At 38.1% G+C, this 17,544-nt stretch overlaps 1 protein-coding gene across 1 annotated transcript in view; it reads right to left on the reverse strand.

The window, feature by feature from the left end:
• Positions 1-17,544, reverse strand: part of LOC117434519 (integrin beta-3-like) — a 66,684-nt gene that overhangs the window by 35,993 nt on the left and 13,147 nt on the right. The window contains exons 2-6 of the mRNA XM_034057085.3: positions 10,932-11,017; positions 6,031-6,235; positions 3,874-4,126; positions 1,976-2,138; positions 1,348-1,509 (exon numbers count right to left, since the gene is read on the reverse strand). Of these exons, the coding sequence (XP_033912976.1) occupies positions 1,348-1,509; positions 1,976-2,138; positions 3,874-4,126; positions 6,031-6,235; positions 10,932-11,017 (869 nt within the window). The remainder of the gene's footprint in view (positions 1-1,347; positions 1,510-1,975; positions 2,139-3,873; positions 4,127-6,030; positions 6,236-10,931; positions 11,018-17,544) is intronic.

The raw sequence follows: 17,544 nt of genomic DNA on the forward strand, positions 1-17,544 counted from the left end.
TGCATGTGTTCTACAAGGTTCTTTATTGGCTCATCACATTTTTTCGAGGTATCACACCGACTGCAAATTAAATTATGTTACTTATATTTTAGCATTAAATTCTCAAACCCAGTGAACATGTTAAAACTTCAATATAAAGCAATACAGACAAATAAAAAAATTAAATGCATTAATAAGTTATAAAACAGTATGTTTAATATTATAGGCAACTTTTTTAGCGGTTGCCTCTGACGATGGTTCCAGTTGGATTCGTAGCTGGACTGGGATCTTTACACTTCAACCAGTGTAGCTTCGAATTTTTCTTATTGTTACTGTGATTGGCTGCAAAGACAACAGGGCTAGCCAGAGATTGGATAATGTTTGTTGAGTTGTTTTTTCTTGTGTACAGTTTCCTAGTAACTGAAGATATTGTATTCTGGGAGATGGAGTTGCCAGTGGAAGTTTTAGGGGAAGCAGGAGGGGAGGCAGACAAGCTGCGCAGCAAAATTGCTAAGCGTTATTCTAAGCATTAAATTTAAATTTAGTGTGTATTTCGGATTATTTAATGTGTAAAAAATAGCAGGTACGCTGCTTATCTGGACTGCTGCATGAGGCTGCTTTGAGAAAACTACATTGCTGTAACAAACTGGAATAGCATTTAAGACTTAACGGGACACTTAATATCATCTACATGTTCCTAATATTTAATTTCTTACCTGTTCAATATTTAACTATCTGTGTTCTCTATCATTCTCTGTTTCTGCTTTATTGTGATTGTTCATGCTTACTAACTATTCCAGCATAAAATGCTTCTAAAAATATTCCTCCAGGTTGATTGCATAGGAGTGTCGACGCCCTGTGTATGCACCGCTAGGCCACTTTGTTAAGATATGTACCTAATTTGGGCTTGGGCCACTGCTTGCCCTGATCAAAGCCTTGACACCATGTGGCAACACGAGGTGCTGGAAAGTGTGGTTTCTCGCAGAATAGTATTCAGTTATTATTATAGTGCAGAGAGGTACTGTAGGCAGAGGATCATCATGACAAATAACTGTTTGCAGCCACAGCTGCCTTTCTTGGCGTCTTGATGCTTGCTGAGCAGGCTCCCTGTCCTTGTTGCTGTGGCACCTTCTCGATGTGCACCCACTATCATGCTTATATCAAATGTTGTTAGATCTTTCCCTATTTCTTGTAGACTGTTTGTAGTTGTGCTGCTCCCACAGCTTTATACTGCAGCAGGGATCACGTCACGTCAATGATCAACTAATACGGATGTCTAATTCAGAGCAATGCCACATCCAGTCGCATAGGCTGTTCCTCATAAAGTTGCCAGGCTGTCTATACAGTACAGTTTTACTAGACGATTACCAGAGTGGTGGACCCAGCATAGTTATTGTCTTCACCGACATGGCATTTCCCATCGTTAGGCTGTACTATGCCTGCCAGCCTGCCGTCCAGAGCCACGTGGGTCTTGGCATCAGTGGTGAACACCAAGAGATGAGAAGCACCCTGACGCCAGCCGATCTTCTCCTGAAGGCACGAACAAAGGAATAGGAACACGGTGCAACAAGATACATCATCCATAACTATATAACACAACATGGATATTTTTTAAGAACTCGTCCATAACTTCAAAATGCTCAGTAAGAATTATAAGGTAAAGGTAAAACTTATAAGAAACTAGACAAACGTTACGATTAATGTACACTGAAGAAGCGTGTGTCTACTTGACCTAGTTTCAAGAACTACTTGCCTCAAGCAGAATGATATAAAACATAAAATCAATCAAAAGTGAACCATAATAATAGACTAAATACATGTGTGCTATAACATGTTTTTTCTTTGAAAACTGCACATCTGAGACCTATAGTATGAAGCTAATGAAAGTGCAAAATGGGTAAGATTATATTTTTTTTAGTTACAATTGCTTAAAACTTCTTTTAGTATTTCTAAATGCTTAGAAATGGGAATGCCAGTTTTCTGTATGGAGAGTTACCTTGCAGACAGCAGCCTGGATGATGGCATCGAACCCCCCCTCGGGAGCATCCCTGTTTCGAGAGACATCCTGCTTCTTCACCTCCTCATTGAACCGGCTCACCTGTTCCGTCAGAGTCAGAACATGCCTATAGCCGAACTGGGGCATACATGTCGTCTGAATGCTGAGAAGAGAAAAGGAACCGTCAAAACTAAAGACTAATATAATATTGTTGCCGAGTTATTAAAAAAAGAGCTAACACAATAATTCCATAAATCATGTGCACATGTATTCATTATATAGGCCTCAAATGTGCAGTTATGAAAGACACCTGATATCTGGTACTACACTGGGTTATTCATGTTCTAAGTCATGCTTGCAGATCATCTTTCAATCATTTCTCCCAGAAGTTCAGTTTGTATTTCTATTTTAACATTTGCCAAGATTAACCAGCTGCTTCTCCTATTGACTGACCTGCTTTCAGTCAATAACATTACCCAGTAGACACTGCTGAGGTGAAATGACCCAGGAAGTGCAAGTGTTACAGATGCATGAAAACTGAGAACTCTAGTGTAGTTCTAGGTTTAAAATGAAAAAGGAATGTTATAACATGCACTTCAGCCACATCTGCACATGTCAGACCTGTATAGGGAATGCGCTTCATTCACACCTGCACATGTCAGACCTGTATAGGGAATGGAGGAGCACAACTATTATTTAATTAGCTACTCTCACTTTAAAGAGTAAGTAGAGGGGTTCCGAAAAATATAGTGTTATACCTCCCCACGTGTTTCTACAACTGTTTAACCCCTTCTCTGCTGATGCCCTTGTAACGCCCTGTGCCACAGACATTTTTTGAATTTGGGACTCTCCTGGCTTACATCAAAATTACGTTCCTTTTCAGGTACCCCTGGCAAACTATATATATATATATATATATATATATATATATATATATATATATACACACACACACATATATTTTTTTCTTATCAGACTCTGAAGTTTCTGTTTGGTGCCAAGATTTTTTTTTGTTTTATTTGGACATGTGACCAAATAATACAGCTATTATTGTAAGCAAAATGCAACGTATTCATAAAATGTATTATACCTGAATCACATTTAGTCCCTAAAATAATAATGTTTGGTGTAAGAATGTAAAAAATGATATATATTATAATTTTATATAATTATGCATATAAAAAATTACAATATGTACAAAATTTAGCCGCCAGAATTTTAACTAAAACCAAATTCACTGATCATATTACTCCAGTGTTAACCACGCTGCATTGGCTCCCAGTGGAGTTCAGAGTAAAATTTAAAATCCTATTGCTGACTTTTAAGGCTCTGCATGGGTTAGCGCCAAGCTATATCTGCAAGCTTCTGGTACCGTATACCCTAATGCGATTCTGCAATCCTATGATTCCGGTCTACTCAAGGTACCAGTAACTAAGCGGTGATCTTTCGGGGACAGACCCTTTTCATGTCTAGCCCCAAGGCTGTGGAACGACCTCCCGAAGGTCATAAGGGATAGTGACTCTGTAACCACTTTTAAATCTAAGCTGAAAATAAATAGTTATGTTTTATTTATTTATTTATTTTTATTGTTCAGCGCTTTGAGAGGTACATGAAAGGCGCTATATAAATTAAGATTATATTATTATTATTATTATTATAAAGAACTGAGTTTAAAGTTATATGTTTAAAAAATTGTCATGTTAACAATGACAAGAAAAATTACAGGTACGTTATTTAAACACCTGGGGATGTATAACACTATATTTTTTAGGACCCCACTATTTACTCTTTAAGATGCAAGTGTTGACACTAATGAGATCTGATTTAGTGCAAATTCCATAGAAGTGTACTTTTCTGTACTTTATATGCAATAAATGATGTATGGTATTGGATCTTACCCTATGCAGGGGTTGGCTATGGCCTCCTTGGGAGAGATGAACATGTAAGGGGACAGTGGTTTGTCCACAAAGGCCCCGAATCCCATGCGCAGGTTGCTGGTGAGTCTGCCCATGGCAGTGGCCAGATCGTTGCCCAGAGTGCGCAGTTTCTGCAGGTCATCTTTCATGGAGTAGGACAGATCCATCAGGTAGTAGAGATCCACAGGATAGTCCTCCACCTGCCGCACCTGGACCGTGAACTTCTGAGAGTCATCTGTGGAGCAAACCGTGTCACTATGAAATTGAAGTGATAACCAATCCACTTTCTTACTGGTACCAGTGATATTGTTACTACCTCCCTTTCTTCTGTTGTTTTTGGCTCCCTTATAAGAGTTTATCACAGCAAATTTGCATTGCAATTTTGCAGTTAGGTTATACTGTGCATCTAGGGCAGCAGTGTGGAGTAGTGGTTAGGGCTCTGGACTCTGATTCAAACATTCAAAATCCTAAAAGTTATAGACAATGTCGACCCAGGGGAACAAAGAAGACTACGCGGTGATCTGATTCAAGCATTCAAAATTCTAAAAGGTATTGACAGGGACTTTTTTGACCTGAAAAAAGAAACAAGGACCAGGGGTCACAAATGGAGACTAGATAAAGGGGCATTCAGAACAGAAAATTGGAGGCACTTTTTTACACAGAGAATTGTGAGGGTCTGGAACCAACTCCCCAGTAATGTTGTTGAAGCAGATACTCTGGGATCCTTCAAGAAGCTGCTTTATGAGATTCTGGGATCAATAAGCTACTAACAACCAAACAAGCAAGATGGGCTGAATGGCCTCCTCTCGTTTGTAAACTTTCTTATGTTCTTATGTTCTTATTACACTTCACTATGCTTTTACTTTCAGTAGTTCGGGACAAACACCAATAACAACATGTTTTAGTACAAATATTATTGAGGAAAATGCAAACTATGTAAAAATACACAGTATTTTCTATATATGCATTCATTTGACATCAAACCTAACTCGCTGCCTGGCCGACTGGACGAGGCGGAGACCCCAAAAAAGAACAAGCAGGTCTCAATGCCGCGAGTATCACTGGATATAGCCCACTTGCAGGATCGTAAGTGAAGAGGGTATTTATAGTGCTAATAATCTTAATTAGCTAATAATGTGTAAATTGAATGATTCAATTTGGTGACGCAGAGATTGGTGTCTGACCATCCCCCCAAACTCTAGTTATAAACTTCATATTGTAAAAAAAGGGTTCTTTGCTTGTATTTTATACTTTGGATATAGAGATATTTCAACGCTACAGTCTAATGTTACAAATTACTGAACTCACTGAAGTCCCACATAATATTGTAAAAAAGAGTCTAAATGGACATGCACACTAAATACACTATTTGTTTGCTGAAATTAGTACATTTTTTAACAGATCAACGATGTGCCAGCTACTTCTTGTGCTGTAGCTCTGTTTCACTTCAGTGGTCTCACTGCAATCAGGCCATGTGACCTTCCGCACAGGAAGTGACTAGATACCAGGAAAAATTATGAATATATATATATTTTTTTTCTACAGCATTATAACTGATAAATCTGATCCAGAATGAAAGTGCAAGCATGCAAAGGACCAAAATATAAGGGGGCAGTGGTAATGCTGCAGCAAGTTTAACCCCTTAAGGTACACAGGGAATTGAGCGGTTGTTCAAACGGTTTCTTCTTAAAATACATTTGAGAGGAAACTGATAATTTGAATGAGCAGATCTAACCTGTCAATAAGTTTCGAGCACCTCATTGCAAAAATAAGAAAGTTAGTATCATTTTTATTTGTGGGACACATATGTCCCTTGGACCTTAAAGGGTTAAAGGCCAACATATGACAATTCAACACAATTTGCTGTGCAGCTAATAAAAATTGATAACCGGGTAGGAAAAACAGGTTTGTGTACTTTTACAAAAGGACATACGGTATCAGCCTCTGATCTGTTTAAGCCTTTTTGTTGTTTTATGACAATAAATAGTTTTATTACATAATTATTTTAATTACAGTTTATTTTGACAAAAACAAAATGGGTTGAGACATATCAAAAACAAGGTCATTAGGGCTACCTAGAACCCCTCTGTCTATTCATAAACCTCAATTAGCCCAAATTGTGCTTTATTTATTCCTTACCAGGTCGCAGGTTAATTTCCAGTTTCTGAGGGGAGATCTGCGTGGCATCGGACCCTGCTCCGGATCCCGTTCCACTCAGGGGCTTGTCCTGCTGCTTATTCAAGGTGCTGATGGGGTATTCAATAAACTGCTGACTGCATCCCTTCTGGAGTAAATTTTCCTTGAGGTCACAGCGAGATGAGCTTGCAGTTCCACGGCCAAAGTCCTGCAACACATTGACAAATCCAGACACTGTTTCCTAGTGCTATGTATGAAAAACAATCTCTCAAATATTAAGCAAAGGGTGTAGTGGCGTTTGATATTAAACAGTATTTTTTTAAATAATTTAGTAGTCGCCAATTAATTTTTTACATGAAATACCAAGTTTCATCATAATTGGATTAGCGCATTTCTAGATGGAAAAATGTAAAGTGTAACTGTGTATGATTACCTCCACTTACCACTATACACTTGTGGTAAACAAAGAGTTACAATTTCATACAATCAACACATTCTTTAATTCCATAGAGCTATGGATGTCTTGGGATTTTATAGACTGTCAAGCAATGTGTATTACATTTACCATTTCTAAAATAAACAATTCCAAAATAATATATATAGGGAATGGTAAATGGGTTAACTGTTTTTAGAATAAACATTCCTGACATTATATTAACGATCACTGCATGTTCTCTGTGTTAACAGTTTGAATGTCATGATAGTTATGGCAAGAATGCCAGCTGAACTCAGAGTGCTTTAATGAAAATGACCATTTTAGGGGCCATAGCTATTGTAGCTGAGGAAATAGTGCTGTGTTTCTGTCAGCTGAAGGAGTTTCACCATGTGCTTTAGTTGAACTGTAGCAATGCCAGGTTTTTATCTAGTCTTAAACAAAAGATCCAGATTTGGTAATGCTTGGAGGAACACATTACATGTTTACAGCAGTTTTAAAAGGTACCAGCGCACCAGTGTACACTTTTACGTTTAGTTTACAACTATGACATTTTTAATGATCCTTAACTGTTTCTGCTAAACTCAGAAACATTATCCACTAAATTCATTACAGTTTTTTTCTCAATTGCTAAAGCAAAATTCCTAAAACTATGAGCACAATTCTCAAAACAGTTAACACAAACACCAAAACTGACTCCTCATTTGCAAAACTACTAACACATTTCTCTGGTTAACATGCAACATGCTGAATTCTAAACCATCTGTATGGTTCACTTAATGCAATTCCATCATTTTACAGTTTTTCTCAATTGCTTAAACACATTTCCTGAAACGCTATTCACATTTTCAGAACAGTTAACACAAACCCCACAAAAGTATCGCATTTTGCAAAACGACACATATCAACTGCAAAATGCACGAAGACTATCAAAATATAGTACACCTGTTTCAAAATCAAATAAGTACATCAAACAGTACAACAATGTCATAAAATGAAAAGCTCACCTTTTCAGTATTTAAACAAAGGCTAAAAGAAATACTAAATATAAGCTTCAATATGACATGAAATCCTAAATACAAGCTCCCTCATGCTGTTGTCAACTTGAAACTTTGTTACTGTAAATACTGTAAGCATGTTACTACACACACAATGTTATATCAACAAAAAAAAGTTTTATTTTGGAACCAGGCTCCATATATTTTACATCCAGAAATGTCAATTTACATATTGTGCAGTATGTAAATGAAAAAAAAAAAAAAACAATATTGCATTCTGTAAATTCTGTTCAAATCCAATAAGGCGAAAAAGTATACTGAAGAATAGAAAAACAAAAGAACAACAGAGATTTCTATTTGAATTCAAATGGGACTTCAGGGACCAGCCATTCTCTCCTCTCTGTTTGGCCACAAATTTTCCACAAATGTCCTCCCTTGCAATGCAGCGAGGATAAAATCGTCTGGCATGACGCATCCATCCCCTGCAATCTTCTGCCGTGATGGCTTCACAGCCTGCGTTCATTGCATCCAGCAGTGACATTTGGTCGTGAGGATCGTTATCATACACCTTCCATCTCCATGCTGAGAAAAACTCCTCAATAGGGTTCAGGAAGGGGGAGTAGAGTGGGAGGAATTCCATCATCATGCGATGGTGTGCTGCAAACCACTGCCTCACCAGAGCAGAGTGGTGAAAACTGACATTGTCCCACACCACCACATAGGTTGGCAAGTTACCCTCACTTGCTCCCTCTCCTCAACAGGTATAAAGCTGTTATAGAGGGCATCCAAAAATGCCAAAAGGCAAACAATGTTGTATGGTCCAAGGGTGGGGATCCCCTTTCTCCAGCTCTCCCACCTTGCATATGGACCCCTCTTCTTCTGGCACCTCCAGGTTGTGGCTCCATCATCAACTCCCTGGTAGCCTCATCTATAAGTGTTTTTCAGCAGTGATAATTGATTGAACAATTTAGAAATTAGGATTTCTACCAATGAGAGAAAGATAAACAGATTTGGGAGTGGTTGCTTTCAACTGTGAACAAATTAATTCGTTTTGTTTAACGAGACATACTTGATAGACTTTTGTGTCAAGTGCTGAGATTTGTATTTATAGTTTTGCAAAATGTGCCTGACGTTTGAATTATGTGTCAAAGCAATCATAAATGATATAGTGTTTTGCAAAATATGTAACTGTTGTGGGGTTTGTGTTAACTGTTTTGGAAATGTGAATAGTGTTTCAGGAAATGTGTTTAAGCAATTGAGAAAAACTGTAATACAAGTTTCATATGTGAGTGTCTTGTTTTCAAAAGACATATCTGTATGCTGTTGCTCACAATTAATGCTTATTATTTTAAATAAAAATTCCACACATGAAAATGCAAATTTCACAATTTATCAATCTATAATCAAATGTTCAGGAGAAGATGGGCAAGTTGGTGGACGTGGTCGTAGACGTGAACATGAACAGAGGGGTGGTCATGGTTGTGGTCATGGTCGTGGTATTCGACACAGAAGATAGCCAGCCCAGCTGAAATCCTTGCAACAGCTGTGGACCATGTCATCAACCACAGTATGACAATGAGGAAAGCAGGGCTGGCAGCGCTACCAAATCTCTGGCGATCACCAGCTGCATCTATGATTTGTACATTAAGAACTGAGAATAGTTATGTTTGAATAGAAGTATTTTATGTAACCTATTACATAGTGTTGCAGCTTGCATGATAACACAGCTATCTACTTTTTTATACAGTAAATATGCATATGTATTGTACATTAGTATATCAATATTCCATTTCTTCTTATTTTTTTTAGGACTGAGAGAAGAACATCCGCTGCAATGCAGATTAAATGATGTGGCCAAACAGAGCCAAGCGGCTTCGTGATGCAGAATGAAAATACAATTGTAGTACCAGACACTGATCATGCAAGTATATTATTTTTTTAATTATAAATGACTAGATATAGTGCCCATGAATAACAATGTGTATACTGGTTTTCTGTTTGATAATGTAAGCCTTTCGATTGCTTGATCTATTTGCAGTTGAAAGTTGTATTTTATTTTGGTTGAAGAGTTAAACGATATGAACCTAAATGTTTGAAGACTTGATGTAAATATCAGGTTTTGCAAGATGTATGAATACATTTGACATGTTTGCTTAATTTTGCAATTGCAGCTGATGTTTTGCAAATCGCGTAACTGTTTTGGTGTTTGTGTTAACTGTTTTGAGAATTGTGTTAATATCATTAACTGCGCTTTGGTGATTGACAAACTGTAAGTACAATATTTTTTTGCTTTACTCTGAATTTTTAACAGTTTGTAATTCTAACTAAATTGGGAGTGATGTTTCAGCAATGTAGGCCTATATTTTCCCTGTGGGTAAATCACACGCAAAGTCCATCTATAGAAAATTATTACAATGGGAATTACATGGGAAATTTGCCCACAGTGGAAAATGAGGCCCATAGAGTTTTATCACACAGTTTGTGAATTGGTTCCTGAGTTTGGCACCCACACTGTAACAGTCGTTAATCTTGTAACAGCTAAATATGATCCAGTACAAAAAATTAATATCAACACATTTTAAAAGAGGATACTGTATACAAAAAAAAAGTCTAAGTATAAATATCCTTGTCAGAGGGTCTTCAAAGGTTTTTGAAAAACAAGCCACCATGGCAACTATTTATCAGTCTTAGTGAGGACACTGATCATGGAAGACAACAGCTGCAGAAGCTTGTGACATCTTAAAGGTATCAATCAATACTAGTCGTGGTCAAACATAGTCTTTACTAAGGCTTTTGAATGCACTTAATTGGTTTGTTTATATTGCAATGTATAATAAGAACATGCAGTAGCATGCACATTCCCCTACCACAGCTGTGAAATACACCCTCCCCCTTGTGTGAGAGACGCTGCTTCTCTCAGGTTCTTTTTCCAGCACTTTATTGACCCAGACACACACAGGACTTGAGTTTTCAAAGCGCGGTTGTGCTATTCTTTAATTTTTATGCAAACTAAACAAACTGAAAACAAAACAACATTTTTTCGGCAGCTACTCTGCTTACCGGTAATAAATAGAATACCCGTTACACAAAACAACAAGCACATTAAACAAAAGGTTTAACACACTACCTTTTTTCCTTTTATGGCTGAACACGCTCACAACCATGATTTGCACTCTGCAGCAGCCCAGAATGCATAAACTGTGGGGTTTTTATGCCCTACAAAATCATGCAGTTGGCTGACTAGGCCAACTGCCAAAATAATTAAACAATTCACACAATTACCCAACAAATAAATCACAATTAAAGCTTTTCAGCCCGTGGCCTTCTGGGGAATGTAGTCCTGTGCTCCACAGGACTACACTCTCTTTGCTCCTTGTCTCACAACTGTAAATTGATAACAACACAATACCCAAACTGATTCCGGAGGCACTGCGCCTGAGGGAGTCCCATCCCTATTCCAATGTGTCTCTTACCTCCTGAAAGCACCACCCGCAGCTAGGATGGACCGCGAGGCATTCCCTGCATGTGTTCACGCCTCGGGATGTGCAAATGTTAGCACCTGTAGAACAGACAGAGATGAAAGAAGCAGTTTACATTACGTTACTGAGGTATTCATCTGTATTTAGTACTCTTGCAGGGTCACTTGATCTAAATCAAGATCATTACAATGTGTGTAGCAAGGTTATGAAAATCAAATACAGTATATAGCAGTGTGAGTCTCTATTTCTGAATGTAAAATTGTAGAGGGTCCCTGTGGCAGGGTGGCTGGGCGGTGATGTCAGGCAGAGGCAGGAAGTAAAAATACTGACACCAAGTCTGCAGTTTTAAATAATAAATACGCGGTGCGCCATTTTATTTTAAATAATACAAAAATAAATAAAATGTTTTAACAAAAAAGACTTGCTCACAGAGCAAAATAAAAGGTTTAAACAGAAACAAAATCACGAACACAAAATATAAATAAATACAGGTCGGGCTGGGCGGTCGCTGTCACTGTTCCTGTATATTTTTAAATAAAGTTTCGTTTTTCACTCGCTTCTCTTGCTCTCTCCTCTCTAACACCCACGAGTGCAGTGAGCTGCAGGCTTTTATATCGTGGCCGAGGGGTTTAACTGGCTAGTAATTATTCTATTACCCCTCAGCCACTATCTGCACGAGTTTATTAATTAAACTGCTGTGGATGGGGCTTCCCATCCACGCGACTAAACAGATTAAAAACACACGGCTATGCCGTCATATTTATAAACAAAACAATAACAAAACATATGGCGCTTCGCCGACAAATATAAAACACAATAACACTGCGCTACGCCGTCACAAATACATAAATAAATCATAATAAACAAATACAAAATAACACAGGGGCGGAGGGGGAAACCCCGTTCTAAAAATAAACAAACAAATCAATGTACAGGGCTCTCTACCGTCCTGCTACAGTCCCATATAGTGATTTAAAGAACAGTGGTACACTAGTCTCCAGCGAAGAGAACACCCCTGCCAAAGTGTTCTCTTAGACAGAGTTGACCACTAGACACAATATGAATGAATAAATAAATAAATAAATAAATAAATAAATAAATATGTATTGTCATGATGCATGTGCATCAACATATGAAATGAACAGAATAATGGAAAAGCAATAGGTAAGTGTATGTTAATAAACTATTATAATAAAATAAAAGACAAACTAACGTTAATAATCTAACTGAACACAGCACCCCTGCACATGTTAACAAATGCAGTAGCAGTAATCAAGACATGCCAAAAATTACTTAACAGAATGCTGAAGCAATTCACGAGAACGGGAAACACCAAATTGCTCGGCGACTTGTGTCTGATTTAGGTTTTTTTCAAGAGCTCAAACAATTTCTAACTTTGTAGCAAGAGAAATCAGAATACATTCTGGAAAGATTGAATAAACCCATCAGTGTGCTTCAAGACACTCTCGTGATGACAAGACAGTTTTGAAAAGATTGAATAAACCATCTGAATTTAAGTTTGAGGATGATGAATTATCAGGTTACAAAACAGTACTGTGTCAGTTCTGAACAAATTGCTATCGTTGCCAAAAAGATGTTATTTTAAGCGAAGTTCCTGTTCCTTTAGGTGGAGCACTTACAACGGGAAAAATCAGTTTCACCACAAGGTTGTTCTCTTAGCCGAAGTGTTCTCTTAGGAGGTGTTCCTATACTCGGAGACTAGTGTATTATGAACCGCAACTGTTTATAAGTTAATATGTTGGTGATGTCTCTTATGGTATAAAGGACACTCCTGTGATAAATCAGGTTTTAATTTAAAAAAAAATAAAGTTAAAGCTGTTATCCATGTCTTTAGAATGTGTGTCAGTTTGCAATCCACCATGCACGAGACAACACTTACAATGTGCTGGAATGCTCTGCAATCTGTCTTCATGATTTATAACAGATCCATTTAATGTACATATGCAGTTTTTCTGTTCCTGTATGGTTTGTATCTGAAAAAAGTAGACTGTTATCTAATTAAAAATGACATTTTCCCATGAATTCATCCTTGTACATATTGCAGCCCAAAGAAAACTGTTAACTTGTCAGCACATCAGGTAAGAAAAATGTATGTTATATATAGTAGTTTATTGCAGTAATCTATCGCGTATCCGACTGCAGTGGGACCAGAATAAGGGTGGATATGTAAAAAGTCGGATAAATGAATCCTGTTTTAAATACTAGTATACACAGCTGTAACAATTACTATATTCACACAGTTATTGTTTTGAGATTCAGCTTTAATTAGGGAGCTCCCCTAATTCCCTTGTTTAGAAAGATACAGGGTATTAATGCTTGTGACAGAGTAGCTGTCTGCCGCGTGCATTCGCTGCCAAGTGACAGGCAGGAGATCGAGACGGAGGTTGAAGTTGATACACCCCGCAGGTGAATAGGATTTATAATAAATAATAATTTATTTCTTAGCAGACGCCCTTATCCAGGGCGACTTACAAGATATCACATTATTTTTACATACAATTACCCATTTATACAGTTGGGATTTTTACTGGAGCAATCTAGGTAAAGTACCTTGCTCAAGGGTACAGCAGCAGTGTCCCCACCGGGGATTGAACCCATGACCCTCCGGTCAAGAGTCCAGAGCCCTAACCACTATCAACACACTGAACAGCTCACGTGACACTATCAGCAATGGTTGCGCACAGAGCACATACAACACAGTGTACGAAAACTTTGGTAGGATCTACAATCTCTGAACTAATCTTTGTTCAATAATAAACTAGCGTTGCTGAAGAGATTGATCATGGTGGATAAACGGTTAGGGTGGGTATGTGACGGGCAGATATGTGATGTATTATTATTATTATTCAGTTTTATCCATAATGAAACATTTCAGCGGGACACCTGGGGAGGAGTTGATTCTTACGCATAAAAACACACATACACGCAAACACTCATTATCATATGAAGTAACAGACTCTGCCCCCACCAGATTTGTCAGCCACACGAAGAGCAGAACATGTGGTTTTCACGAACTCTACTGCACAGAATAATTTTTTTTTTTTTACTCCAGTCACTGTTAAACAAGCACTTTCTTTTTTTTGTTGCATTTTCATTTGCTGGACCCAACAGGCGGACTTTATTTAATATATATGATATCTCAGAATCTTGAATCACTACGAATGCCATACAAAAATGATGGGTGTAGCTAACCCAGTCCATGTTCCATTTGCTCCCACATTTTACTCATAATCATACACATCAAATCATATTGCAGCAGCAGTGAGGAAACAATACGCTTCACCAATATGACTGGATATGACATATGTCAATAAACAGAAATCTGGTCATGTGAACACAATCCAGGGCAGTGCACGAGGGTCAGCAGCCGCTAAAGAGAGAAAAAAAGAAAAAATGGAAAAAAAAACATTATGGGCATGAGAGCCAACGCCATAGAGCTGTGAAGAATTTCCAAGGATAAATATCGGGACTTTCTTCCTATGCATCGGGACGTGGGAAATCGGGACCGTCCCGACCATATAGGGACTGCTGGCATGTATGCTGATTTTATTCCCATCGAAGTAGATGGGTAGAAATATAAAACGATTAATCCATAGATAACAATAGGAAATCTAACAGAAAATTATACAATACTTTTTCAGAGTATGTATTTCAATTGAAGGGGAGAAAACACTGCACAGCTCAAGAGGAATGCATCTTGTCAACCAAAAACTGCCAAAATAATTCTGGAAATCTGCCATTGTCAATTGATTACTCCATGCCCTACTCAATGTAATTCATTGCATGGACCTACTAATTGATATCCTTGAGAAAGTTTCCCAGTTGATGGAAAAACTCCAACATCCTAGCTTTAAGGAAGTGGAGTTAGACTTCCTTCTGAGTACTGACGAGTGCTAAAGCCCATTGCCACTGCTATCTGGCCTTCAGGGTCAGAAAACCTGTTAATATGGTGATCTCATCCCCACTCTTTTTGCTGTGGAGTCAAAATCAAAAGCATTGCAGGCCACAAACCTACGCCACTGCTCCCATCTACTGCAGGCCATCATAACTAGATTCTAGAAGTGATTCAGCAGTTTTCTTGAGTTGAAGACTGAGGTTAATCACCCATCCATTTTTTAAGATGGGCTGGCTGCCACACCGTTTTTCTGGCGAAACAAAGATTCCATCAGCTTCTAGGATCACGTGGCTTGGAAGCAGGGCTGGTGCAAGGATTTTTGCCGCCCTAGGCAAAAGTAGTGCTTTCATGTACTGCTGATGTACCCTTTAAAAAACGTTAACAGTATAAAAACATAGAGTAAAAAAACTCACAGCGTCTCACATGCTACTCCATCCCACACTCCCAACATATACAGAGAGAGAGAGAGAGAGATAGAGAGAGAGGCAGAGAGAGAGAGAGATACGAAGCTGGGGGCTGTTTATTTTGAAGTGATGTAGTGTTTTGTTAATGCAAGCTACAGCCTGCTGCCTCTGTAGCCAGAGGGATCTGCTGCCTGGGCTTGTACCTGGGAAAATGTTAATTCAGTTTACTCACTTTAAAATGGTGATGAAATGTAATAATGTAATTTGTTTACTCATATTAGAATCAGATTAGTGTTTGCCTAGTATGAGCTAATTAGCACTGTTGCCAATATCAACTGTCATTTGAGGATTAAATGTCTGTAACATTCACTTTAATTGGGATACAGTTTGGATTAACAAACATCACAAACGATCCAAAATCACAACACGGCACACTGTGCCACTGAATTATTGAATCTGTTGATGTCAACATCATTAAATAATCAGAGACCAGCAAATAACTGACTTTTTTAACTGACCTCCTGAATTTGATATCCCTAAGAACATGTGCGAAAGATTGTTAAAACTATTAGACCAACAGATCTCAAGATGTACAGCTATGGCCTGTGTTTTGCATCCCCCTATAGAATTAACTAATTTTGCTTCATAAAGTTGAATGAATAATGTTACGTTAACATATTGAATTACATACCGCTTTGTAGTTTTCCACATATTTTAAAATGTGACAATTCAGATAGACCAATAAAGCTGCCTATTTACTCATAATAGTTCACAGCCTACCTCTGTAAAGTGCTTTGTTATGGTGGTCCACTATGAAAGGTGCTATATAAAAATAAAGATATTATTATTATTATTATAATGAAATGCATTCATTATAATAACATAAAGCTGCAGAAACTTGTCAAAACTCTGTATTTTTAATTTGTAGATAATATATAAACTGGGAGAGTATCAATAACAACACAGATTAAGTTCAATTAGTGAGAGTTTACTGTAGTTTACCAAATTAAGTAGTAATATCTAAAACACTAGAAACATTCTGACCTAAGGAAGGTTCATACAGGGCAAATGATTTCTGGAAAGATATGAACCTCAGTGATCAGAAGGTTCTCGTAATATTGTATTGGTCCTTGCATGGTACAATATGTATCTGTCCTTAACATAGTTTCAATACAATAGTATACACAAGTGCCCTGATATGTATTGACTCCATGTGGGTTGTGTTGTAGATGAGTTTCATCTCGTACAAATACAGCAGCAGCTTGTCAGCAAGCTCAATGCCAGCTAATCAATCTTTCAGGACTCACGGTGTGTTTCCTGTCTAACTCCTACGTGTGTACTGAACAACACCCTTCACTTCCTCACAGACTGCACTCGATAGTTTGAACAGGCGTACTAAATCTAGGTGAAATAGTCAAAGGTGTGGAAAAGTCTGGTAAATAATCTATTTCCACTGCAGTGCACAGGCGTAGTGGTGATGTAATTATGAAACAGAAGACAGACAACAATCCTGGTCTGGTGACCACAAAGAATAATCCCAGGCAATACACAGCAATGGATACTGCACTGTTCCAAAACAACAGGTTTCAGTCCCGAAATAAGAAGACACAGTTTGTAAATAATAAACACAGTAGAACACACACAAAGACGTCGTTCTCAAGTCCGGAGTGATTATTATTGTGCTTGTGTTGTAATACAATGTATTAGTGGTACAGTGGTCCAGTGTTGTCCGGGTTTAGTGCTGGCCTGTAGCGACAGCTCTGGATCGTGTTTGACATCTAATAATAACAAACAAGTACATTTTAGACAGGACAAAACAAACAAAACACTCAAAACAAAACACACAGTAATTTTACACTCGTCCTTCAGCGGTTTTCTCTTAACCATTACAAAGCAACAGATCACCTAGCCACGTCCCCTTTTTGTACCTTCAGTCACGCCCCCTTGGTTAGCGAGTGCAGCTGTTTCTCCTCTAATCTGCAGTTGCCACATCGCTTTCTCTCTGGGGCGATGACTTAATGTACCGCAGCTGAGCCCCCTTTCTAGATGGCCGACTTCCACCTAACCCTGGGAATGAACTGTCAGGCTATTCAGTCTAGGGCACTCTGTTTCCTTTATACCGTGTCTTCACAGGTGGGGAGGGAGATTTATTATCAAGAATCATTCTGTCTTTGTCACACCACCCCACTAAGAATAATTTGATAAATTCTGGTCTTCAGCCTTCTTTACAAATAAAAACTGGATCCAGGATTAAATTGTATGCAACAAGGACAGGTAAGAATGTAAA

The sequence above is a fragment of the Acipenser ruthenus genome, chromosome 28, assembly GCF_902713425.1.
Source record: "Acipenser ruthenus chromosome 28, fAciRut3.2 maternal haplotype, whole genome shotgun sequence".
NCBI classification, from domain to species: Eukaryota; Metazoa; Chordata; class Actinopteri; order Acipenseriformes; family Acipenseridae; genus Acipenser; species Acipenser ruthenus.